Source organism: Pezoporus wallicus, unplaced genomic scaffold (assembly GCF_028554395.1).
Source record: "Pezoporus wallicus isolate ANWC-B61680 ecotype Strahan unplaced genomic scaffold, APGP_CSIRO_Pwel_v1 scaffold_6446, whole genome shotgun sequence".
Taxonomy (NCBI): Eukaryota; Metazoa; Chordata; class Aves; order Psittaciformes; family Psittacidae; genus Pezoporus; species Pezoporus wallicus.
Genome location: NW_026636264.1, coordinates 9,977,105 through 10,002,376, shown reverse-complemented (window position 1 = coordinate 10,002,376; position 25,272 = coordinate 9,977,105). Strand labels below are relative to the sequence as shown.

Here is a 25,272-nt window from a genome sequence, read left to right as displayed (position 1 = left end):
GATGGTTTGCACAAGTTTTGTAGCGTTTGTACCTGTGGAATTTGTTTCCATGTGTTTTTAGTATCAAATGCAATATTAGTTACGCTGTTTTCCAAACCCCACTCAAGAAGACAGTCATTTGTATTACAGTAGCACCCGAGTGCCTCAGCAGAGCCAAAATGAGGTAGATGTAAATATGACAAAAGGGTGTTCTCCCCACACGTCCTGTGACTTGATTTTAATCAAGATGCTGAAGTGGATTGGAATGGACAATAGAATGGGAAGCATTGGAAAACTGTCCTGGTTTGCTGTTGGACAGTTTTGGGAGAGCAGCATTCAGTTTTCATGTCTTCCCTCTGCCCAGGATCTCTACCTTCAGTGAACAGTAAAATGAGCTTTGTCTTGACTTTTGGATACAAAGGTGGGGATGGGGGTTCTGTATTGTCCATGTAATGTTTTACCTGCCACCTCTTCAGAGTTGTCTTTTTAGACACACTAGCCCCTCTTTTATAGCTAGGTAGGAGCTCCATTTTCTGGTTCATCTGTGTCACCTGCTGTTGTGTTCTCAACTGTCAACATCCTCCATATGGCTGAGGATGGGGGGGGGGAGAAGGAGAAGTAATTGGTGCTACCATCTCTGCACAGAAGTGTTTATGTGCTGCAGCAGATTTCAAAGAGGTAGTGTACCTACTTGGATTTGGCAGCCACTGTTAAAGTGGATCCCAAAGTGCTGTCATACCGTAGCTTCAGTGAGTGTTACAAGAACTCTTCAGTTATTATATGGCTTTCAAATAAGACAAACCTTACTTAAAAGAGAGCCTTAAAAGCCATAGTATTACGCTACCTCTGCATAGGACAGTAGCAGAGCTGCAGTCCTGATGTCTGTTGCATTACCAGCAAGAAACAGGGCTTGTGTTGGACACTGGTGGTCCAAAGGGCTCAATTTTACTGCCATATTTCTCCCAGCAAAGCTTCAACCCCTCTGACCTTTACTAGGTTGTTTCTGCCTGGCTGTGCTGTTATGCTGATGGTCCTCTATATGTGGGTAATGCAGATGCATGTTGTTCACTGTGTGTTTTGAACAAGGAGCTATAGTGCAATACTAGGGGGTTGTGATGTGGATGTGTTAGAAGGGTTTGATGTAAGTAGAGTTCTCAGTCTCTAAACCTCAAAATTCCTGAAGGCAACGTGTTCATCTTTCCTGTTGGATATGAGCCTAACTTTTTACTAATTTCCCTTTTGTATTTAAAGATATGACTTGCTGCAGTGAATCTCTTGTTGTCTTGTAAAGCACTCAATAAAATTTGTATCCATTCTTCTTGGTTATTTAAATAAAGTCAATTTTGTGAACTACAGCAGTGTGACTGAAGGTTACAAGAACAGTTGCAAGTTGCTATCTGAAAACCCATCATGCAATACCTGTGATCTGATGCTAAACCCTGAGCAAGCTTTTTGGACAGTTATAATGTTTTCTTTTAATTTTTGCTCTCATAAAATTGTCAGAGCACCATGAATTGGTTCAAAATCTATTCAGCCTTTAAAAACTGTTGAGAAAACATCAGCATGTGGTAAATAGACCATCCAGTGTGTGAATTACTGTCTATAAATAGGCCACAGTCTCAGCATGATTGAGCTTTTCATCTGTATCTTGGTAGTTTAAGATGTGTTTTCGCACCTGCCCAGCTCAGTTCTACTTAGATTTTAGTGACACTGCTTCCAAACCTAGAGCCCCATTTAATGACCCTGCAAGCAAAGGATGTCCTGGCTGCTCTTTGAGAACATGAAGATAGAGATCAGGTCATGAGTGGTTTTCTGAAGGTGGAGGTGTGTCATGTTAAAAGGGGGCTTCCTCAAACCCTTTTTATTTGATCAGCATGTCAGTGTCCCAGGGAAGACCCTTGTGTCCAACCAGCCTGTGTCCCATTGTGGGAACCCTACTGCACAGCCCACTGTAGCAGAGGGTGATTTGACGAACCCATTCAGCCTGGTGAACCATGGTGTGGTAGCTTCCATGCATGGAGGTACCAACTGCATTTCACACTGAAAAGGTTTCCTTAGTGCTACGACGTCTGTTAGGCCCCAGTTTTCTCTAATTTCCCCTTCATCCCCAGTGATCTTCCTGCAGAGGTGGGAAAACTTCCACACTTATGATTCCTTCCCTGCTCAACTTAGACTCCTCAGGCTTCAAAACCTGAATTGTGTAAATCCTTGTAAGGGATCCAAAGGAGCCATGTATCACATATTCTAATGATGCTAAAGAAAACCCTGCACTGTGCATAAAAAACAGATGTCTCCATTGAATGGCTTCTGCTATATGAAATGCACTATATCTGCTACGGTACTGAAGGAAATTAGGAGTAGTTTGGACTTTACATTTTTTCTGCACCAAGGCTTGTACTGTAGACTTGCTTTCAAAGGCTCACAGGAGCAGCCTTGTTTCTAACCTATGGATCAAAGCAGTTATTGTATTTCAAAAAGTGGGTGAAGTGTTCTGTCTTCTTAAGGAAGTTTGCAATTCCGCTTTAATGAAGTTTAGACTATCTTCACCTCAGTAAGTGGCTGTCATCACTACACAGGTGTTTTCATGCTGCTGTGACATTGCCCCAAGAGCTGGATCAGTACAAACAGGACAAGAACGGATGAAACAACTCAACAGTGATTACTTCCAATGTCTGTGTTGTGCTTAATGCCTCCAGTAAGGCTCTTACTGATGTGCCTGATGTTTACTCCTAGCATAAAACAGCATGCTAGGAGCACAAGGTAACCCTCACACTGTGAAGTACACCAAAGAATTAGGCTCTGATTCAGGAATACTCTTTGTTCTCAAGAGCTTTGAAAGGGTCTAGGGTTTGTGGGTTTCTTATTGGTGGTACCAAGGAGATGAGGAAACAAAGGAACACAGCTTCCTGCTCAGGACCAAGAAACACTACAGAGGGGACCTGCCAGATGAACACACCAAAACCACTTCTTGCCTTGTAAAAAGACTGTAAAGAATGATCTGTTGGGAGACCTTATGTAGCCTGTTTGGTCAATGGCCCACTCAGGAGACTTCTTGCCTCAGGGTGATGGGGTAGGGTCACCTAAGTGATGAATAAAGCAAAATCCTGGTGGAAATCAGTAGGGCGATGGCTGAAGCAGCAGAAGTGCCCTGGAAAGGACAACACTGGGGCAGAGGGGACAGAGCTTTCGTGGTGGCAGAATGTCCTACATGTGTGCAATTAGCAAAAGTACTGGTCTATCAAATGGCCTAATGTAGAATAAGACATGAAGACGCTGTTGTTCAGAAGTGCAGCCAGCACAAAGTAAATATCCACATTAAAAACAAGGCAAACAACACCTCCATGGTGCTTTTCATTCACCACTAAAGACCCTTTTGTCCACAAACCCCACAGTCTTGCAGAACAGCATACCCTTAACTGAGGCATTTCCAGATGCAATGGGACCTCAGACAGGAGCTACTTCCAGAGGAGTCTCACGTGAGTACTTTTACCAACCACAGTTCCTACAGCACATGTTCCAGCAAACAGGACTTACAGAAGATATCCTAAGGACAGTCAGGTTGAAAATCCATCTATCCTGATATCTTGTCTTTCAGCGCGGTCAACAGTAGCTACCTAGGGGACAAGAGTAGGTATAGGTAAAGCAGTGGTAGCTAACGGCCAAGCATATAGCCGTTCTTTCCCAGAATAGTGCCACCACTACTATTAAACTTTCATATATGATAGTTGCTGGTAGGTTTTACTTCCAGAAATTTCACCACTTCCTTTGGGAAACCATGAAAACTTTCAAGACCCATAATTCCTAAAAGCAAGGAACTCCACAGCTTGATTAAATGTCATGCAAAGAACTATTTCCTTGGGTGTTTCCTGATCAGTTAACACCTCGCTGGCCTGAACTAAACTCCGTTTCTACCAATTCAAATCAGCAGCACCAAGAAAATCAGCTGAGGTGACCCTTTCCCCATGCTTTAGTGTCCTAGAACACGCTATTCAGATACTGCGGGTACTTTCCACCAGTGAGAGTCTCTTACACCTTTACTAAGCCCACTCAGCACCAATCTGCCGGGTTCTTGCTTTGTGAAGGTTTAATTAAAGCTCACTGGAATGCCCTCAGCAGGAATTTCTAATAACTCAAAGTCAACATTTCTGCAGCGCTGTTACTGAATCTATCAATGGAATTTTATGAAGGATCCACCTGTTTCCAAAGACTGTTAAATTAAAGCTGAAATTAAAAAGATTGTTTGTCCTTCATTCTAGCCAGCAGGGAAATAGAGTCAGAAATCAGAGCCTTGCAGCGCTCTTTTAGCTTGAAGTCCTGTGAATGCTCACACTGAAGCGCCAGCCTTCCCTGAAAACAATGAGGACTTCATCACTACTTGGAGAGGAGCTCTGCTTCACTGGTACTCTTGTTTTCATTTATTAACTCTTCAGGGCTCCTCAGAACAACTGCCACAGTCAGAGCAGTCTGTCTGAGCCACAAAGAAAGGGGCAAGTTCTGTTCAGACTGAAGTTCCTCTTCCGTACACAGCATCCTCCAGAGACAACTTCCTGAAGAGAGAGATTTCCCTCCTTCCACTGGAGGAAAAGCCTTTCTCTAGGGGAGAGAGAATAAACCCCTGCTTTCATACCCTGGCATTGAGCTGCATCTCAGCATGAATTTCCAGACCCTTGGCTCATGGGAGTGATGAGAAGCTGGAATCCAGGCACAGTAACACCCTCAGGGTTTTGATACTTCCATAGCAGCAGCAACAGTTTTCCAGCTTTAGCTACTTCCTTAGACCCACCACTTCCTGCTGAAGCGTGTTTCCTCACACGCTGTTACTACATACAAAGACAGATGAACTCTTGACATCTCAGAGCTGCTGCCCACATCAGCAGTTCTCACCTCTTCCTCTTCACACATCAGACAGTGAACTGCCACAAAAATGGGCTTCTCCCATTCAAGGGAAGGAGCGCTGCTCCCATATTCTGAATGAAATATCTGTGTCTTTAGAACTGCGTCAAAAGGTGGGGAGAAAGGAAATGTAAAAGGTGTGTGCCAGGGAGACTATCTGGCATTGCAACCAAGGTAGCTGTCCTGAGCTACAGCACTATGCTCCTTAGGGTTTAAGCACAGATGAGTTTAAAATTCAAGGATAAGGTATGAGATGTTCTGAAATACCTTCATTGAAATGCCGAGCTGTTTCTTTCCTCCTCCTCTTCCTCCCCATTACACCTTCTCCTCTCCCAAAGCTTGTTGCAGGAGGCTGAGTGGTAGATGGACACTGATGTCCTTCCAGACCTCAGCAGCTTCCCAAGCTTCAGCCGTCATCTCTGTGCTTTCAAGACTTCTCAGAGAAGCCAGTAATAAGGCAGCCATGATCTGACAGCACTTGAATTCAGCACTGAGCACCTCAGGGGGTAAGGAAGAGTGCGTTCTCCTGGTTCTCAGATAGTGTAACAGCAAAGCAAGAGGTGGAGGTTGCTGGAGCATTGCTGGTAGCAAGTTTGCTGAAGATAGTGAAGACAAACTCCTCAGAGTTTTCTTCTGGGGGCTTCATAGAATCATAGAATTGTTAGGGTTGGAAAGGACCTTAAGATCATCCAGTTCCAAGCCCCCTGCCGTGGGCAGGGACACCTCATGCTAAATCATATCACCCAGGGCCTCGTCCAACCTGGCCTTGAACACTGCCAGGGATGGAGCATTCACAACCTCCCTGGGCAACCCATTCCAGTGCCTCACCACCCTTACAGTAAAGGATTTCCTCCTTATATCCAACCTAAACTTCCCCTGTTTAAGTTTTAACCCGTTACCCCTTGTCCTATCACTACAATCCCTAATGAAGAGTCCCTCCCCAGCATCCCTATAGGCCCCCTTCAGATACTGGAAGGCTGCTATGAGGTCTCCACGCAGCCTTCTCTTCTCCAGGCTCAACAGCCCCAACTTTCTCAGCCTGTCTTCATACAGGAGGTGCTCCAGTCCCCTGATCATCCTTGTGGCCTCCTCTGGCCTTGTTCCAACAGTTCCATGTCCTTTTTATGTTGAGGACACCAGAACTGCACACAATACTCCAGGTGAGGTCTCACAAGAGCAGAGCAAAGGGGCAGGATCACCTCCTTCGACCTGCTGGTCACGTTCCTTTTGATGCAGCACAGGATACGGTTGGCTTTCTGGGCTGCAAGCACACACTGAAGCCGGCTCATGTTCATTTTCTCATCAACCAGCACCCCCAAGTCCTTCTCCACAGGGCTGCTCTGAATCTCTTCTCTGCCCAACCTGTAGCTGTGCCTGGGATTGCTCCAACCCAGGTGTAGGAGCTTGCACATGGCATGGTTAAACTTCATGAGGTTGGCATCAGCCCACCTCACAAGTGTGTCAAGGTCCCTCTGGATGGCATCCCTTATTCATATGACCTTGCAGTTCACAAATGACATATTTGAAGTGACAGCAGGCCAGAGACAGCAGGATGCCACTAGAAACTCATCTTAATTATTCCACTACAACCTAAAAAGAGCCATGAACTAAAACAATAAGGAGGAGACAGCCTGAGTCAGCAGATCAGGTGGAACCAGCCATCAGTGACTGCTTGACTTCAGCTCTTCTTGTCTGAGTGAGAACAACCTCACTTAGGTTGACTGAGAGGTTGGCTGGGACATCCGGTACAGCAGGGGAGGGACTGACAGCTTACAGACAGGTAAACCCCCCCCAGGGAACGTAGTGCAATTGTCTGTCATTTAGGAGCAGCTGAACATAAAAAGGACATGGAACTGCTGGAACAAGTCCAGAGGAGGGCCCCGAGGATGATCAGGGGACTGGAGCACCTCCTGTATGAAGACAGGCTGAGGAAGTTGAGGTTGTTCAGCCTGGAGAGGAGAAGGCTGCGTGGAGACCTCATAGCAGCCTTCCAGTATCTGAAGGGGGCCTATAGGGATGCTGGAGAGGGACTCTTCATTAGGGACTGTAGTGACAGGACAAGGGGTAATGGGTTAAAACTTAAACAGGGGAAGTTTAGATTGGATATAAGGAGGAAATTCTTTACTGTAAGGGTGCTGAGGCACTGGAATGGGTTGCCCAGGGAGGCTGTGAATGCTCCATCCCTGGCAGTGTTCAAGGCCAGGTTGGACAGAGCCTTGGGTGGCATGGTTTAGTGTGAGGTGTCCCTGCCCATGGCAGGGGGGTTGGAACTTGATGATCTTAAGGTCCTTTCCAACCCTAGCTCTTTTATGATTCTATTCTATGATTCTATGATTAGAAGAGGGGATTATAATGACTCAATGGTTCCAGCCTTTCTCAGCATATATCCAGGCATCAATAAAATGACAAACAAAAGAACTGTTAACTTTTTTCTGTGCCTGGTTTTGACCTGTGTTGCTCTGAGATTCTCAATTCCAGGTATCCTAAATAGAAGATGCTCTTCTCTTTCTGTCTCAGTTCTTGTTTTATACAATAGGGGTGATAACACCACTTCATCAAATGAAGCATCCTGAATAAATGTGAGGTGCCAGAATGGGCAAATGTCTCCTCAATGTCAGTAAGTGCTACAAAAACTACTCTGAATGAAGTGCTCTGAAGAAATGAATTCTTTATTCAGAGAAGGGTTTGAGGACGACACACACCCATGGTCAATAAGGGAAAGAAAATAGTGAATAACTGGTTTTGATCACTATCCTTCTGTAAACTAGATGAGGCAGAGCATTATGGAAAACTAACATGTGATTCCATCCCTGAAAGTTGCGTCATTCATGTGCACAATTAGGAAGCGAAATCAGGAGTGAAACGGTAGTTTCACTCTGCAATATTATTGTTCTTTTAAAAGCTGTGTTCATGATGTTACACAGTGAGGTTCACCAGCCAGCGTGGGCTATGAAGTGCTGCAGACACAGAAAAGCAAACAAAGAGCTTATGAAGTCATTACAGTCAATATTTTACTGATTCTGTTCCCACTGTTTTATGCTACACACACCTTTCTCCAGCTTGTCAGCTTAGAGGTACCAAACTGCATTGATTGGTACCAGCCGCACAAGGCAAGGTTGTGGGTTTGGAGGGGGCAAACACTGTGTATGCACTAGTGGTGACAAGCAGACCCCTTTCCATGCAGTCTGGCTCTCCTGCAGGACAGTTGCCTTGGAAGTCATGGTGCTGAGGCTTTCCAAAGTGAAGGGAAGAAAAGGGCTGGGTGCAGACCATTCAGAACAGTACCTCAGCCCTCCAGATGTGCTTTCCTTCCTGCATCTGGATGCTTCTGGGGAGCACTGGTCTGCTCTAAGCTGCTTAAAATAATACAGTGAAGCATAAAACTCAGTCTGGTTCCTCTGGGAACATCTGCAGCGTCATGGTTTTCACATTGCAGGTAAAATCCTGGTGTTTGTTTAACTATTATTTCCTAAGGGATTTCTTGATGTGTTGTGAGGATTGTTATCCTTGCACACAATTCATTTCCTTATTGTTTTATCGTTGCCCTGTGAAGTGACTGGCACTTGGTCACCTCTTGGGAGATTAACTGGTTTGGCAAGTCTGCAGCCGGTAGGGTTATTTGATCCAGGTAGGACAATGAGGAAGTACCAAGACTATAGCATCTGGATTTGCAATTGATGGTTATAAAGCTGTCCAAAGAGTAGTTATTTGTCTCAAATTTCCTCTAAAGGGAGATGCTCTTTGCTAAAGAACCGAGCAGGTCTGGGGGTGAAGAAGAATTTGGGAAACAAAATGCACTCTTTAGAGAAATATACAGTGAATATGGTACTAGATAGCTTGAGGAAGCAGATTTTTTTGGACATCATTGCAATTGAAAGGCGGTCACAGTCATCTGGGTGGCTGTGAGACAAGATTGGAATTTGGGTGTTTTTTCCTCATATTTGAATATTGATTATTATTATTATACGAAATTAATAAATTATTATACTAAATTACTATATTATAATATTAAATCATTAGTATCATTTCTAAAAGTAGCAACTCTACTAAACACTAAAAATACGTGTTTCTGAAGTGACACAATGTAATGAAAAGAATAAATCTATTATAGCTTTGGATCATCCAATATTCACACATCCACTCGCTTCAAAACCTTTTCATGTTATCAGCCCTCCCCTGAAGGGCTGTGACACAGAACTCACATTACAGCACTTGTTATAAAACTCTTTGTTTCTTCAGATTTCTGGATGTGCATTGCCTCACCTGTTTACAGACTTTTTATATCATTGAGATTAACCAAACACCTTCATGCAAACAGAATTCCTTGCCTATGGATGAATTCCCACCCAACACAGGTCCCTGCTGGATTACTCCTCTGAAGTCAGAGCCTTGCTTCCACACATAGTCCAGAGAAAGCAGCAGGTGCTTTTGGAGGCATTTGAATGGGTCATCAGTACAGGGATGAAAATCGCCTGAACTCACCGTGTTCATGCTACATTTTTAATGGCTTTGGCTCTTGCACACTTAAAAATTGAAACTCTCTCAACCAGCAACAAAAGAACGGGTTTCTTTTTGTTTCCTTTTCCCTCTTGTTCTAAATTGGGATGAGAGGATTACGTGATGCTGCACAGTTCAGAACAACGCCTCTGTGCTGGGAGTCTGAGATACAGGGTAAGAAACAGACCCAAAGGCTGCTTGTCTGTTTGGCACCTAGGAATGTGCTTGCACTGCCAAACAGGAGTGCCAGGGACCCCACTGAAGGGTTTGGTCCCTGCTCTCCTCTTTGTTCAAATGTTAGCTCATTCTTGAGCCCTGTCTTGAACTTCTGGGAATGGTTGACTTCAAGAGCACTTCCAAAAGGCAGAAGGGATGAGACCATACTGATCTGGTTCCCACCACCCTAGAAGTCCCTCCAACATATCCCATCCAGTTTGGTACCTTCAGAGACCCTGATGGCTTTACGACATCCAATACATGTCCTTAGCTTTGTGTTATTACAAACTATTCTAGTGGCCTCTAGCAAACCCATCACATTTGAGTGCTCTCAACTGAAAAACATCTCCAGAAATGTAATTATGTCTAAATATCCCCATATCCCTGTGACCCTAGGAGCTCAGAGTCAAGGACTGCATACAATGACATAGCTGGTCTGCTCTAGAAAGAGCTACAGACTATGGAAACAAGTGAGTTGACACCTTAGAGCCAGGAATCACTTGTAGACCTTCAGTTATTTAGTTGTATGGGAACACCTGCCTCATCCTAAAACGCCGTGCTTGCTATATAAGATGTGACTCAGAGACTGACCTGAAGGAGGTGGAGATCTCCATGCAATTGTTTTGGAGATAAAGTCAATTTTATTTCTGGACAGGATATTGCGGTGATGACTGGATTCATCCATTTCTAAGTATCATTGAAAGGCTTTGAGCATAAAGGGTGGGAGGTCTGACCCCACTGTGACTCATGGTGGCTCACAGAAATCCCTTCAAGCCAGACTGCCGGAGACATGGTTCCTGGAATTAGAAAGGATAGGCCAAAGAATTCCCCTCTTTCTGTTTCTCTGATGACAGCCAAAATCTGCTCCCCAGCCTACAGTGCTGACCTGGGGAAGGAGCAGACGCTGCCCTTCTGCTGGGCTGTGCAATGGGGAAAGGAGGGGAGAATCCCATCCTCATCCTTTTTGGTGGTGTAAGGAAGATGAAGGATAAGAAGAGCAAAGCACCGAGCCGTGTACCAGACCCAGAGGCTGCGGAAGGCACGTGCATCCTCACCCAAGCCCCTAAGAGCTGCGTCATGCAGGAGCCTCCGTGGGTGGACAGTCACAACCTGGTGGCTTCAACACAGGGCCATCAGACTGCAGCAGCAGCAGCACAGGCTGCGCTCTCCCACCAGCATCCAAGAGATCTGTGAACAAGGCTGTCATGAATAATAGTTATTCTCAGTCTCCTGGGAAACTGCAATGCTACAGCTCTGCCTCTGGGTCCACACCCAGGTTCTAGGTCAGGGATTTCAAGGCATCTCTGAAGCTCCTGAAACACTTTTCTGCTACCTGACACTTTACAGGAGCTGATCTTTGCTTCTTTTTATGTCCTTGAAGGTCTAATTTTAGTGGGAATACCTGGCCCATGGCCCTTGCATGGCTGTGCTTGCAGCACACAAATACAGACAGCAGAGCTGAGACTCAGCTCTAAGTCTACACAGCTCAGCACTGTGTGAATGAACCTACTCATGTTCAAAAGCTGTGCAGCTTTATCCAAGTGTTGTTGAGCTCAGCGTGAGCTCCCAGATCAGTAGCTTCACTGCACAAATGTAGCCTGCACCCTGGGAAGTCTCTGATTTCACAGAGCAGGTAAGTCTGTAACTGGCAAAGATGTTAGGGTTCCACACAGAGGTCCACTGATGACTTCTATGAAGCACTTAGCCAGGCTGTTTTGATTACGGTCTACCCAGAATGCATCAAAAACCACCTTGAAGTTTCACATTCAGTATGCAAATGTCGAAGACTCAGTAACTGAGTGATGCAGTGAGTAACTGCTCTCTCTTTGTGGCACCAAAATGTGTACAATGGTACCAACCTTTGTCAAGCACTTTGAGCTCCAGAGGAAAACAAAAAAGCCACGTTTGTATTAGCTCATATTTAACTGGTAGTGTCCAGTTAAATAATTCATCAAGGAAATTAGGAGGAGATTTATACTTATCAGAGAACTGTGATTTTGAAATCTCTGGAACCTCACAGTTTTCCCCGTAAGACGTGGAAGTGAGGTTAGTTTGGAGAAGGTGCCTGGTACACTTGGAAAATGCCTGTGAGAGAATGGCATTCAAGTTCCTGAAATTGCTTTATTTTTAGTATCCCTCTTCTCAACCCCACCAACTAAGAGGAGAATGTATTCACCTCATGCTGACAGGAGAAGGGGTAGGCTCCCTTGTAAGCAGAGACAATACCAGCCAAATCTGAGGTTTATTTCTTCTGTGCAGGAGAAATCTGTCATCCTTTCCTTGGGTCATCATCTCAGCATGCTTCAAGGAGCCTTGGCTTATTTTTACCTATTGTATAGCGGGAGGCTTTAACTATGCTATGCGCTGTCAGTTTATGAAATATCCCTCTAATGGATGCAGGCACAATGCTTCAGCTGTGCATTGCTTTCTGTTGGATGAGGCAGTCTCTGACTTGGCTTACTGCTACTTACGGCAGGCATAACAAAGCATGTGTGAAGAGAAAACCTCCATTTATATCCACTAAGGAGCTGGCCCTGGCCTTTTTTTTGGTCTGCAGCATAAATTCCTCTGTCATGAAAACCCCCATGTAGTGGAATAAAGAAAGTTGTGGAGTTTTCCTGCTGAGCACGACGATGTCTGATGGTCGTGGCAGCTTGTGCTTTACTGCTAAAGACTTTGAGAGTGGCACAGAACTGGCCTGTTTCCCATGTGGCTATTGCTAGTTAAATACTATGATGTTAACTATTAACATCATTAACTAATAGTTAACTATTGCATGCTAAATACTATGATGAAGAGTCTGGAGAAGGTTTGAATGGAAGGGTTTAATTGGCAAGACACTGTGAGTGGGGCCCCGCAGGCTTGCCTCTGCTCACTACTGAACTGACGGCCTATGGAGCACAAGTCATTTGAGAGATGGCCTGAACTCAAATAAGTGAAATTAGATTAAAACAAATGTAAAATAACATCTACACTTAGGAGGGAGAAACTAAATGGTGAATAGTCAGCTGGGCATTAGGAGGAGATTTAAACTCAACAAGTTATCATCTGTGAAACTTCAGCAATAAAACCTCCCAACTCCCCTATCTAAATCCTCCCATCTCTCTGGACTACCACAGGAGGAATACCAGGTGTAAGGCACAGGAGATGGCCCTCCTGTTCCACTTGAGGTGGGTAGGAATTACCTAAAATGCTCTGTTTTCAGCATCATTTTTTCAGGAAAATGAGTGCAGAAAGCAGAATCACAGTATTGTGGAACAGTCTGAGTTGGAATGGACCTTGAAGCTCAACTAGTTCATTTGCAAAAGTGATGATTGAACTTAAATGCTTAGAAAAGGCTTTACTTGCAAAGCTGCAAAGCCCTGGGCTAAGACTACATTTTATCTTCACAGCACTGGTCTAGGAAGTGTCACAATGCCAGTAGTGATGCCATGGACCACAGGCCTAGGGGCAAGAGCCTGGAGTGAGTGAATGAGAGATGGAAGTTGAAAACCTCATCTGACATTCACAAGTGCAAGAAAGGCTTCAAGGATTTGTTCTCCCCTGCATGCTATTCAGAATGACACAAGCTGCTGACTACAACCTGTCATAGTCTTTGTTCCCTTCAAGGTATGCTTAATTCTACATGGAGAAAATAAATAAGCCATTAGGACCATTGTTAGAAACACCAAATGTTCATTATTTTCTAGAACTTGGATGTTTATTTTCATGGACCTGTTACAATATTTTCCAAGAGAACAGAAAAATAAGGAACCAGTATTGTCAACACAGATATTTTCACTTTTTGAATAGAAAAACCAGTACTCTTCAAATCATGAAAGCTGCAGAGCCAAACACTCAAGGTTTTGGAGATGCCAGTAGTAACTTCAGCTATGTGACCTTACTTGAGTTCTCTTATTCGTATGCCAGATGATGTATTTCTAAGTGCAATTCATTGTTACACCAAGCTCCTGAGCTCAGGCTTTGTATTCCATCCTTGCAAGCAGCTCAGTACCTGCACACTCTTTGCTATCCAGTAGACATTGCTGTGCTGTGTTCTGCTGCTGGGGCACGTGTGTGAATCCTCCAGAGGAAACAACTGAGACAGGTTTAAAGGAATGCCCTGCACTCATAACAAGGATGTGACCGGTAGCAGTCAAACTGGTGAACCTGGGGAATGCACAACCCCAGGGTAAAGCTGTAAGCAGACCCGTGGTGTGATGACAGGAGGATGGCCGCAAGGTCACAGAACATCATCTGCACCATTGCTATTTCTTCATCCCAACAGGAGGACAGTCTGTATCTATAAAGACACTGAAAATGAGAGGTAAAAAACCCCAGCAGGCCTTGGCTGAGATTTATGGAAGCAGAAGCAGGCAAGATTTTGAGGGAAAATACAACAGTAACTGTTGACTCTAACATATAACATATGTAACACCCATCCAAAATCTAGTTCATTGTTGCCAACAAAAAGGAGCCCAAGAGGCATAAAGAGGAGTCAGTAGCCTGCATCCTTTGGGCTCCTTGTCGCACAGGAGTTAGCCTAGCTGGACACACACACATGGGTCTTGGTGCTTCTGAGGATGTGGGTATGAGGTTGGGAGTGGGGAGAGTCAGATAAAACAAAATAACCCCTTTCATAATACCTCAGATTTATATTCACTATATTCCCAGATGGGAAATAAAATCCTCCCAACAGCATGATCCTTACCATGCTCCAGAGCAACCAGCCCCTTCTCACACCAAAGGCCTCCCCAGGCTTCTTCTTGGAGATCTGTGCTTCTAAGGCTAGCTACTAAATTGACTGTTCCAAAGCACTGCACAAGACCAGAACTCCAAAGGTAGCAAAAAGCCCAGCTGCATTAGGCAAACACACACATAAGGGAAAATGAAAGAAGATGATCTCCACTGGGCACATGTGTCTCATTTTATCATCACTCAGACCATCCCTTCACACTCTCAGAGGTGGCCTCTCATTGCAGTTTATGCTCCATTGCCTGTATTCACATTCTAAAAGGACTCCCTGGTCTGAAACAGAGCTGTGGTATAGTATAGACATACCCATGGCACTGTATGCCCAGTTTAAACTGCCCAGGATGTGTATTTGTGTCATACTGCTCAGTGTGTGCTCAGAGCACACCCCTCACTGATTGCAGCGAATGCAAAATGGTTCTTCAGAATCCCAAATCACATCTGCAGAACATGAAAAATAGCTAATTAGGAAACACTCATCAGACATTGCCCTGTGCCATGGCACGTACTACGGAGCACACTGTATTTCATACAGTTTTCAAGGATGCTCTTTCTAGTGCTTTAACTGTATCCTTCTCCTGCACGCTTCTGTCCTGTTGTCTCTAAAACTTGTATCTCTGCTGGGCACTGGCCACGAGTTCGACCCTGGACAGGCTGTTAAGGCTCACTGTCCAACCTGCCTCTTCTTTTCTTTGTACCAGGTCCATCTCCCCTGTTCTCTATAACTAAATTACAGGCTTCAGCACTTCTTACACCCCCTCTGTGCCTAGGATCAGGGAGAGCCTGCAAGAGGAAGGCTTTCCACCCAGTGCAGGGGTGCAGGATCCAGAGCTGTAACTGCAGGACCCCTGCTCAGACTCACCTGGAGCATTTGATCAGGCATTTGAGGCTTTGGGGGCATTAGAGTTACAGCAAGGTTCTACATACGTAGCTGTTTTAAGGATGGTAACTGTGCCCAAAGATGGAGAATCTTAGGATATTGCCTTTAGCTTCAGAAACATCTTACCTGTAATATATGTATGTCCTTGAAAACATTCACTGAAAGGGAAAAAAACATTCACTAATGTAATATACAGCCCAGTCCAAATGGCTCTGGTTTGCAAATCTGTGTTAAAGCGTTGGGTAGACAGAGCATCACCTCTCGTAAGGCTCACCTCTGCTGTCAGTCTGTCCATCAGCTCCAACTGATCATCAACCTGCAACCTCTGTCACACCAAAAGCTCCCTCAGATGGAACTCCCAGTACCTGCACCCGTCACAGTGATTTTCCAGAATGGTGGGATGATGGCTGATGCATGAGCTGTCGTGGCAACACGTCCTGCTCCAACAGTGAAACTGTTTGCTCCCAAAGTTTTAGGCCCTTCAGTGCCTGATGTCTTGTGCCTGAGGGATTGCAGAGTGCAAGCTCCCACCTGTGTCTGATGATGAGTATCGCAAATCAAAGACACCATTCAGACAAAGCTCTGAAAATGCTCTGAAATCAATGATTTATGGGCAAGAAAGAAACTTTGAACATCTAACACAACTGAGCTGTCAGCAGACGGCAAGCAGAATAATCACAACTGAAGTATTTGTTCTTGAGTCTTCTAAGCTACAGATACACAGGAAAAGAAGAAAAAAAAGGACACAACAGAAAAAGGTAAAGCATTAAACAGAAAAAGATGAATTCGAAATGAAAAGGAATTTTTTTCCCACTTTGAATCATACTTTGAAGATGCCTTGCTTTAGTTTCCTGAGGAGAGTGGCCCAGCTGGCAGGTGATGCTGACAGGACAAAGCCACAGCAGTTCTGGCCTGGCAGAAGCCATGAGAGATGAAGATTTGAAACATTGCATGTCCCGAAAGGGAGACCTCTAGATAAAACCCCAAAACTTGAGTAGACAAAGTTTTTAATTCCTGAAGCCACATGACTCTATAGGTAAATGCAACCATAATGAGGACCATTTGTTTCACTGAGTGAACCAAAGATGCTTTTGGGAAGGGTCTCTTGATCTCTCTTCTCCTTTTGCCTTAGACAGGGAAGCTCTTCTGTTCATTACTAGCTTAAGCTGAGTAAAATCACTCCAGAAATCTCAGTAAAGGATTTATTAATGAATACAAAACACCAAATGTGTAGCCTTCAAAATGGTTTAGTTCAACATTTGCACAACTTGTGATGAAATTAAGGTGGGAAGAAGATGGCATTGGCTTCCTGTACCTCCTTTCCTCATGCTATCCCCTCCCTTTGTGTCTTCTCTCTGAGTCTCTTCTTCCTCCTGCTGTCACCACATGCTTCCTCCCCTCTCAGCTTCTTCCTCACCCCCCTTCTCCCTCCTCTTTGCTACCAGTGGGTGAACACTTGCTGCTAGAAACCACATGTAAATCCAAAGTGTTTTTCTTTTGACTGAGGAAAGCAAATGTAGCATCCAGTTTGTGGCTTTATCCCTTACTCATATGTGCACACACTCGTTTTTCCTCTCCTCAGGAAATGTTTCAGTGTTTAAACAATGTTTTAATATTTAAATAATTAAAAAGAGATAAGGATGACTACAAAGGGTTATGAGGGACTCCGAATTTAAATTGGAACTGTGTGATTACAACGAAGGAAGATGCAAAGGGAAAAATGAAGGAATAATGTCCACTGAACAGACCTTGGGAGAGAAGGGCTAGCTTCCCAAACTCTCATGCAGAGGGTTTTCCAAGACTACCAGACCCCTCTCTCTTGTAGAGCAAAAATAGGCTGAGGTTCCTGGTTCTCTCATATGCTTTGGCGTGTTATCTTATGTATCTTCTCATACAGAACATATAGGTCAGATCTTGTGCAACTGAAATCAGGGAATGGGTCTGATTTAATCTGAATGGGTTCAGAATATGTCCCAGGTTACTGTGGCTCTCAAACCATCCCATCACCACTTCCCTCTTTTAAGTGCACAGTATTAGATTTTTAGGTATTCAGCATTCCTGAAGGTTTATTTGTTGGTAGAGAGTTGAGATCTGCTCTCACTGGACAAGGGCACAGTGCAGAGGCTCTGCATGTTTGAGATCTCTAGTAGAATAGACTAGACTAGGACACTTCAGTTGGAAGGGATCTACATCTGTCCAACTGCCCGACCACTTCAGGGGTGATGTGTTGCAAAGGTTATAGGAGGAAGTGGGACTTTCCTTAGGGGGTCAAAGCAGTATCTGCATATCAGTGATACAAATACTGCGACTTATGAAGCCTTGATAAAGGGTAGTAAACCAGCACTGGATTCAAAGTGAGACACTGTTAACACCTTGTGAAAGAGCAGGCGAGCTACATGGCGAGGTAGTCATTTCAGTCTTTTTACTCAGCTGTGAAAGACCTGCACAAGGCATAGAATTATTTCTAAGTTTATACTAAGACATTGGGAAAAACTGGTTTTCTTTTTCCTCTTTTCCATTTATAAAAGGAACATTTTTCTCGCTTCACAGCTGGCTGCTCCAAGTTGAATATGGAACGAGGCACACTGGTGTGGCATTCAAGCTAATTTCCAAAGCACAAGGAGAGTTATTGCTCTCCTGTGCCATAAAAGGTACAGCTTTTGAAATGCCCTTTTTTTGTGTTGTTTTGTTATTCAAAATCTTTTCCTGCTAAGAACATTAAGTTCTGCAAACTACTCCAGACGGCTGCAGTCACATGAATTTTCTTTGCCACCTCAAGAAGGACACATCTCATTCGTCTTTAAATGCACCAAAATTGTGCAATCACCAGAGGATATCTTACAGAGAAATGTTCCACTTTTATTACTTGCTATCAGAGATATCTGTTCTCCCAAAGCAGTTCATTTATGAACTAATTCCACAGAATGAGCATCTTATCTGGGATGAAATATCCCAAATGACTGATCTGAGAGATATCTGGGTATTTACATGATAAAAGAACAACATTCAAAGGCAAATTTAAAAGCCAAAATGTGGGATCCTTTAGCTGCCATTTGACAATAATGTAAAGGTGCATTGATCATAGTCCAAACTTAGTGTTTAACTACATGTTGTCTAACTGTGGATGGGATGTCCAGCATTCTCCAAAGTGGCTTTTTGGGGCTTAGTTCTCTATATGAGAAAAAGCTCTCTGAATTCTATGTGATATAGCACTGGTGGCAGATGCTGAGCTAACAGGTTGGTGTTTGCTATCTAATTATGCAAAGAACAGGCATCCAGTTTTCTTCAACTTTACCTTAGAAAAAAGCTCCTGTGTATTAAGAAAGTTCTCTATTTAGCAATGTCTACCTTACTCTCCACTTCTCTGAGGGTATCTTCACAAAACCATGGATTTATGAAATACATCTGTTCATTCATTCTGAGCAGATCATGACTTTCCAGACCCCAGTTCAGAAGGGATGCCTTCCTATCCAGCTGTCCTGGTTAAACCACGACGCCAGTTGCATGGATCTAAGCCACCAACATAAAAGTCTACATCTTGACCACTTCCATGTTTCTATGAAGAGACAGAAAAGAAGGAGAAAGGACTGATGTGAATAGACTGTTGCTTTAGTGTTTAAGTACCAGGAGAACACACACACAGCCCCAGTGGTAAAAAGGCGCAGTCACACAGATAACAGTGACATACATGCAGAGAATCCCATCCTGCAAGCCAACCCAAAGTCAACTTGACAAAGAGAGTTCCTTCCTGGGAAGAGTTTGCTTTCTCTCCTTTAGGGGTTTCACACCATGATCATCAGCCTGCACTACCAGAACCTCCTCTGTAGTTTTATCACCTGTGGTTGCACACTCCCTAAGTAGGCCAGGGCTTCACATCTTCCCACCATTTCAGCTCTAGCTATATCTATGTGCCGTGCAGGCTCACTGTTTAACTCACAGCTACAATCGGCTCAACTGCAGAGATGTCTGTCTTTCCTGACTGGATGTTGGAAGCTGACGAAATGACACGGGAGGCCTGCAACCTCTTGAAGTTGCTGTTTTCTGGCCAAGCCAGTCGGTAGGATGGGGCTGTGGAGGGAAGCCTCTGTTCTGCGGGCCTGGGAGGCTTTCTGCACATGCTGAGCAAAGCTTTGAGTTCTGATCGGAAGCTGTCATTGAGCCAGCAGTAGATGAAAGGGTTGTAGCAGGTGCTGCTCATTGCGAACCAGTGAAAGGCAAAGTACAGGGCGTTGTTAGTGTGTATGGTCTGGCTGGAGAGGAGGAGGACGTAGCAATTCAAGGGGAACCAGCAGACTGCGAAGAGGATGACAACAAGCATCAGCATCTTTATGGTCTTCTTATTCTTCTTGCGAAGGGCAAAGTACTGCTCAGTGGTGACATCACCAATGACATTGCGCAGCCAGAGCTTCTTAGCCACTGTCACGTAGGCAGCAGAGATGATCAGAAGGGGCAGGACGTAGAGCAGAATGAAGGTTGTTAAGTCGAGGTACTTCCAAAAGAGGTCAGCAGGCTCAGGAAAATCTGGCAGGCACAGACACCGGGTAACCTCCTCACTGCAAGTGGAGACACCAGACAGGGGTGAGAGCACATACTGCCTGACAACTGTGAGAAGAGTACATCAGAAACAAGGAGGAAGGTAGGAGAAGGCTCCTGCCATAAAGCCTGGAGGCAGACCCTTTGTTTACCCACGTGTCACAGATAAACCAAGCTCTGCTGTCCAGGATTTGAGCCATGGAGTAGCCTGTGAGCAACAAGGTGATAATTTCCCATGGGCATTCATGACCTTATAATTATTTTATGAATTCCATCAATTACAAGATTTCCAGCTGCACAGAAGCAGGTTTTTATTTTCTGTCCTTTGGCAAACAGAAAATCAGTCTCTGCACTTATTAAAAGACCTCATCCTCATTAAAGCCTTTTCCAAATACCAGTGTTCATGACAGCATTTTATGGAGCAGGGAGCTGAGGCAGGTTTTTTGCACTTTCCCAGGGCTGATGAGCAGATTAAAAGCTGTCAGCATTTATTTTTTTCCTCATTTCTGGTCAGATTGGTACATTGTGTAAAACATCAGTGTACAGAGATAAAGGGTGCAGGCCAGATCCTCTAACTTCCTTGCCTATTTCATGTGATTAGTGTGAAAGAATAAAGATAATATGATTAAAAATAGAAACAAAGACAGGACATAAGCCATTGCAAAGGCATCTGATGAAAATTACAGACTAGATATTTGGCTGACCTCAGCATAAGCTCAGGGCTTTCAGTGGAAGATGCCAAAGTACAACCACTGAGAGTTTCGCCTCTTGGGAGACTGTGGAAGAAAGCAAAGCACATCCTTACCTGTACTCAAAGGTGAAGAGTTTTTGGTAGATAGCATGTGGTAGAGAAAAACAGGTTGCCATGATCCAGATTACAGAGATGTAAATAACACCTTTTGCAGTAGATATGCGAGGTTTCAATGGATGCATTATAACCTGTGCAAAATAAACCAGTATTCAGTCTTATGATATTTCAGGAAATAATGACATCAATTTCTCATATGATCTTCTGGCCTTAAATCTATTACTTCGTGTGGAAATGTAGCATGCCAGCAGTACAGTCTTCACCCAGCTCCCATTGATTACAAGCTCTACATGAAAGCCCAAACTTTTCTCCATGGAAATGAATAAAGTCACATCCCAGTCCTGCCCTCACTTTTCAGTATTTGTGCCTAGGTGGGAAAAACTGGGTACCAGGGAGTCTCAACACACGTTTTAAGCAGACCTGCCTGTGGATGCTTCTGAGAGCCAGTGCATTTCCTGGAAACGAGAAGCTTTGTAATAGAAAATGTCAAATGTCAACTTTTTGTGTGGTTGTTGAGTGCTTGCAAACCAATAATGCCTGACTCACCCCAGTTCTGAGCCCATTATCAAGAGCAAGCCACAGCTCTGCTTGTGACAAAGACCAGTGTGCAACAGTCATCTCTCTGGTGTTTAGGGTATCTTAAAGGGAGGCAGAACTGTGGAAGCTGTCTCGGATGTCCCTGCATCCATGGTGCTGGACAAACCACCCCAGAAGAGAGCTGCCCACATGAATTCCTGTCAGGCTCTTGGACTTTCTTCTCATTTGAGACCTATTGGATTATCTACTGCAGAAAAGCTCCCATTCCCTAGCTGGAAGTAATTGCAAGGTGATGGACAACTCCCGTCTTCCACCTTGCTGCAGGCTTGAAACTGTTCTATCTGACAGCAAGAACTGCTTCCCCACCCTGTGAGCTCCTCAGGCATCTTAGATTAATCTGGGAGCTGAGAAGGAAAGGCCATGGGAATCCTTTCTCATTTTAAATATGTTTTCCCAAGCTTTCCATCTGTCTGCTTCAGAGAGCTCTCACCTGGTGCCTGTCCACGGCAATGGCTGTGAGGGTCAATGCAGAGACATGGAGAGAGCAGTACTGTGCAAACCTACTGACATGGCACATCCCTTTTCCGAATATCCAGGTACTGTTCACAAAACGAGCCTAAAACCAGAACACCATTAGCTTTGTGCACCCACACACACACCTCCACATGCACCTCTGAGACACCCCTTGCACATCATTCTTTGTGCTATGGAAAATGTATTTTGTAAAACTGCAGGTTCTTTATATAATCATATCATTTTCTGGCTTCTGAAACCTGAAGAGTTCAGTGCTGCTCAGTGGCCCAGCAGTATCCTCCAGGACAATACTGCAGCACAGTACTAAAGATGTTTGTTCTGTTTTATCCACAGTGCAGCCTATTGAATCAATACATTTCCTCCTTTCTGCTTACAGAATAGGGCTGACCTATACATTTTACCTTACTTCAAAGCAAAGCTTTTCAACACAGCTTGTAGAACTAATCTTTTATTTTTCATCAAGAGGTTCATAGTATTACCTTGGAAATACTTCAGAAAAGGGAAGGGGAAATAAGACCAGATACTATAAAGTACTCAGTAATCACTGTGACGTTATTACTGTTCAGGTACTAGCGGGGCCACTTTTAACAAATGGATAATCTCAGAACTTCAACTAGATAACAGGAATTAAGAGAAGAAAAAGACTGATGGAGTTTTCCAAGCATAACTCCAATCACTTTAATTCGAACTGGACAGAACAGCACTGCCTACAGTAGCATAAAGAAGAAAAGGCCACCAAGTACCTGTGATGTCTTTATGGCATCTCTGCCCCAGTCTTACCAGTGTAAAAGGTGTGTTGAGGAGCGTGATCATGATATCAGCTACAGCCAGGTTCACAATGAACAAGCTGGTGGCGGAGCGCATGCGCTTGGTCTTGATGACAACGTGACAGACCAGGACATTGCCGAAGAGGGAGAAGACAATGATGACAGAGTACGCTGCGACGAGCAGGGCTTTCACAGTGATGCTCTGCGACTCCGCTCCATACCGGCTCCTGCCCACAAAGCTCTGCCACTCAGCCAGGCTGTCGTTATCCCAGGAAAAGAAACCCGAGATGTTCTGGATCACGAAAGTCCTCTCCAGGCTCCCATTGGGGGACAACTTTCCTGGGGTTACAAAGCTGTTAACCAGGTGGGGGAGGCAGAGCCAGATGAAACAGGACAACATCTCTGAAACGCAGCTCTGCTCCTCAGAATTGGAGATAGCTCACTTGCAAGACAGCAGAGCTCGCCGGTGTGCCAGCAGAGCTGTCCTCCCCTCGCTCAGCCCAGGCGCGCTCAGCATCAGGAGCAGGATGTTCTGGATTCTCTCCCGCTCAGCTTGCTGCTACTTTTGCTCCTTCAGCCAGCTTTATAGCCCGAGGCGAGCTCCGCGCCGGGATCTTGTGCAGCCATTGGGCTGCATGACATTATTTGCGCTCTGACGCGCTGCTTTTCCATGCAGTCACACTCCCCCAAGCGCTACCCCAAGATAAGCACATCAGAGAGAAAGGCAAATCAACTGTCAGCATCCTTTTTCTCTCCCGGCAGCCAGGCTCACGCAAATCCCGTCCTGCTTATAAACCAGCAGTGCGTGCGGCAGCTCTGCTGTCTTCCAGGACACAATTCCAATTTAAGTTCAGTTTTAAAGGTCTGGAAGGCAGGCTGCAGCTTATTTCACAGCATGACACTCACTAACTAGCATAGAATAAGGGGCAACAGATAAACTGTGAGTAACAAGCCAGCTTACTTTACTCATTTTTCCAAAGATCTTTTTCACCTCAGAGATGGAGAAATACTTAGACTTCCCCTTTGAAGAGATTTCCTCTTGGCTAAGGGAATAAGTTTGATGTGAAACTCTGCTTTCTAGTGTTTATAGAAATACACAGGTAGTTACAAAGTGATAATGTGGGATAGAAGATGGGATGTCCCAGCCCAGTGAATTCAGTATCGAAAGAAACAGGCTGTATACTGGACAAGCATTGAGGAGAGGGCAGCATGCTGTGACAGTGTGCTATCCCCAACCACACCTTCACTTCCCATAACCCTGCTCAAGTGGCAACCAGTCATGGTCCTAATGTTGCATCTGGTGATGACATCTTCATCTAGGTCAACATGGATTGGGGGGAGACAGATAACAACACAATAACCAAGGGCTAACTGGTAAGTGGTTAACTTGCTAAACTTTGGATTCTTAGCTAAGTGATGTAAAGGATTGATTGTGCACATATAATCCTTTAGACATAAAACACTGACCCCATCTGGGACTAAGTCGGGATCCAGCTGCACCTAGACTCCTCTCTGAGTTCAGAGTACAAGAGAGTCCTTTCTGAACCTCATGACTGATAATTTTGTTTGACCCTGTCCTCTATGCAGTAAATGCTCAAGTGCATCTTGTCACCCAGTCTTGTTAACCCACTGTCCCATTCACTAACAGACTTTGTTAAATCACTGGTTTACATCAGTAAACATACTGTTACTTCTTGCTTAGGAGTGAGGTGTGTTATTCCCTGTGCCTTCCCCCCAAAACACAGTAGTAAACCTAAAATCAGCATCAGACCAAATCCCATACAGCACAGAAAGACATGTTTCTTCATGCCTACATGTGTAAGGTGCTGCCCACCTGCTGGGGACAGATCTGCTTGTGTGGTGTCAACTAACCCCAGCCAGGGCAGGCTTTTACATAGGAGGCTTTATTTAACTATCAATTAAAAGACCATTACCTGAAAAGCTTGTATTAAAAGCTGGTCACTCACTGGTGAAAATAACACTTCCAGAAGATGCTTGTGACTCCCCCAGTGACCCACTCAGGCTACTTTCTCCTCAGTACAGCCGGCCCACAGCGCTCCTCTGCAAACTGCTATCAGCATCCATGTCTTCCACAAAATTGTCCAATTTAAGCTCTTTTGGATTTGGTCCATCTTGGAAGGAGCTTTCCAGAGAACCTGCTGGAACTGCTAAGGTAGCAGTCAACTGTGACCTTTCAGAGAGAAGAAATCTGTGTCCAGCCTGGAAGCAGCTGACCAGTGAGGTGCCCCTGATTTGATGCTGCCAGGAAAAACAGTCTCACACTGTAACATAAAAGTTGGGAAAAATGGGAGGAAGTGGGATAGGGCAGTGTTCTGGTGCAGGTTTGGGATGAGAAGAGAGTAGGCAGAGGCACCTGTCTCTTCCCACTGGGCTGCTCCAGCAGCTCCCAGGCCTCTTCCTTTTCAGGGCTCCTGACCAGTGCATAAGGGTATTCCATCCTCTGACATTCAAATTCTACTTGTTACTCTTCCACATCTAATCAGATCCTGCCCCCTGTACTGTAATGCATATACTGGCAAAACCCATTAGTTCTGTGTATTTACTCCCCCAGTCTGATTCTTCGTTTCTAGCAAGATACCCTGGCATATGCAGCCAAAGCCACCGCTGCCTTTGAAGACCAGGTGTGTTCCAGGAGAGCAGGCAACGTTCTCCTCACCTCCTCAGCCAGGCTGCTGGGGAGAGAATGGGAATCTCCTCCCATGAAGCCCAAGCCCATGCTCCTCGGAGCTAGGCTGAGTGTCTTGTGATCCAGAGGAGGTAGGGTCCCACCACACACAGGGCAGGCCCACCTCAAAAACCCCCAAAGGGTCATGGAAAAAAAACAGAGGAAGGTCCCTGGGTTATGTCTCTCCCATGTCACCCATGTGCTCTCACCA

General features: G+C 44.8%; 1 protein-coding gene across 1 annotated transcript; it reads right to left on the bottom strand.

Annotated features, from left to right (window-relative positions):
• Nucleotides 1-19,007: 19,007 nt before the first annotated feature.
• On the bottom strand, nucleotides 19,008-22,841 carry GPR83 (G protein-coupled receptor 83). Its single transcript, XM_057399834.1, has 4 exons — nucleotides 22,389-22,841; nucleotides 21,565-21,690; nucleotides 20,535-20,668; nucleotides 19,008-19,749 (listed from the first exon to the last, which is right to left on the bottom strand). The coding sequence occupies exons 1-4, from the start codon at nucleotides 22,773-22,775 to the stop codon at nucleotides 19,125-19,127; spliced, it is 1,272 nt and encodes a 423-aa protein (XP_057255817.1). The 5' UTR covers nucleotides 22,776-22,841; the 3' UTR covers nucleotides 19,008-19,124.
• Nucleotides 22,842-25,272: the final 2,431 nt, after the last annotated feature.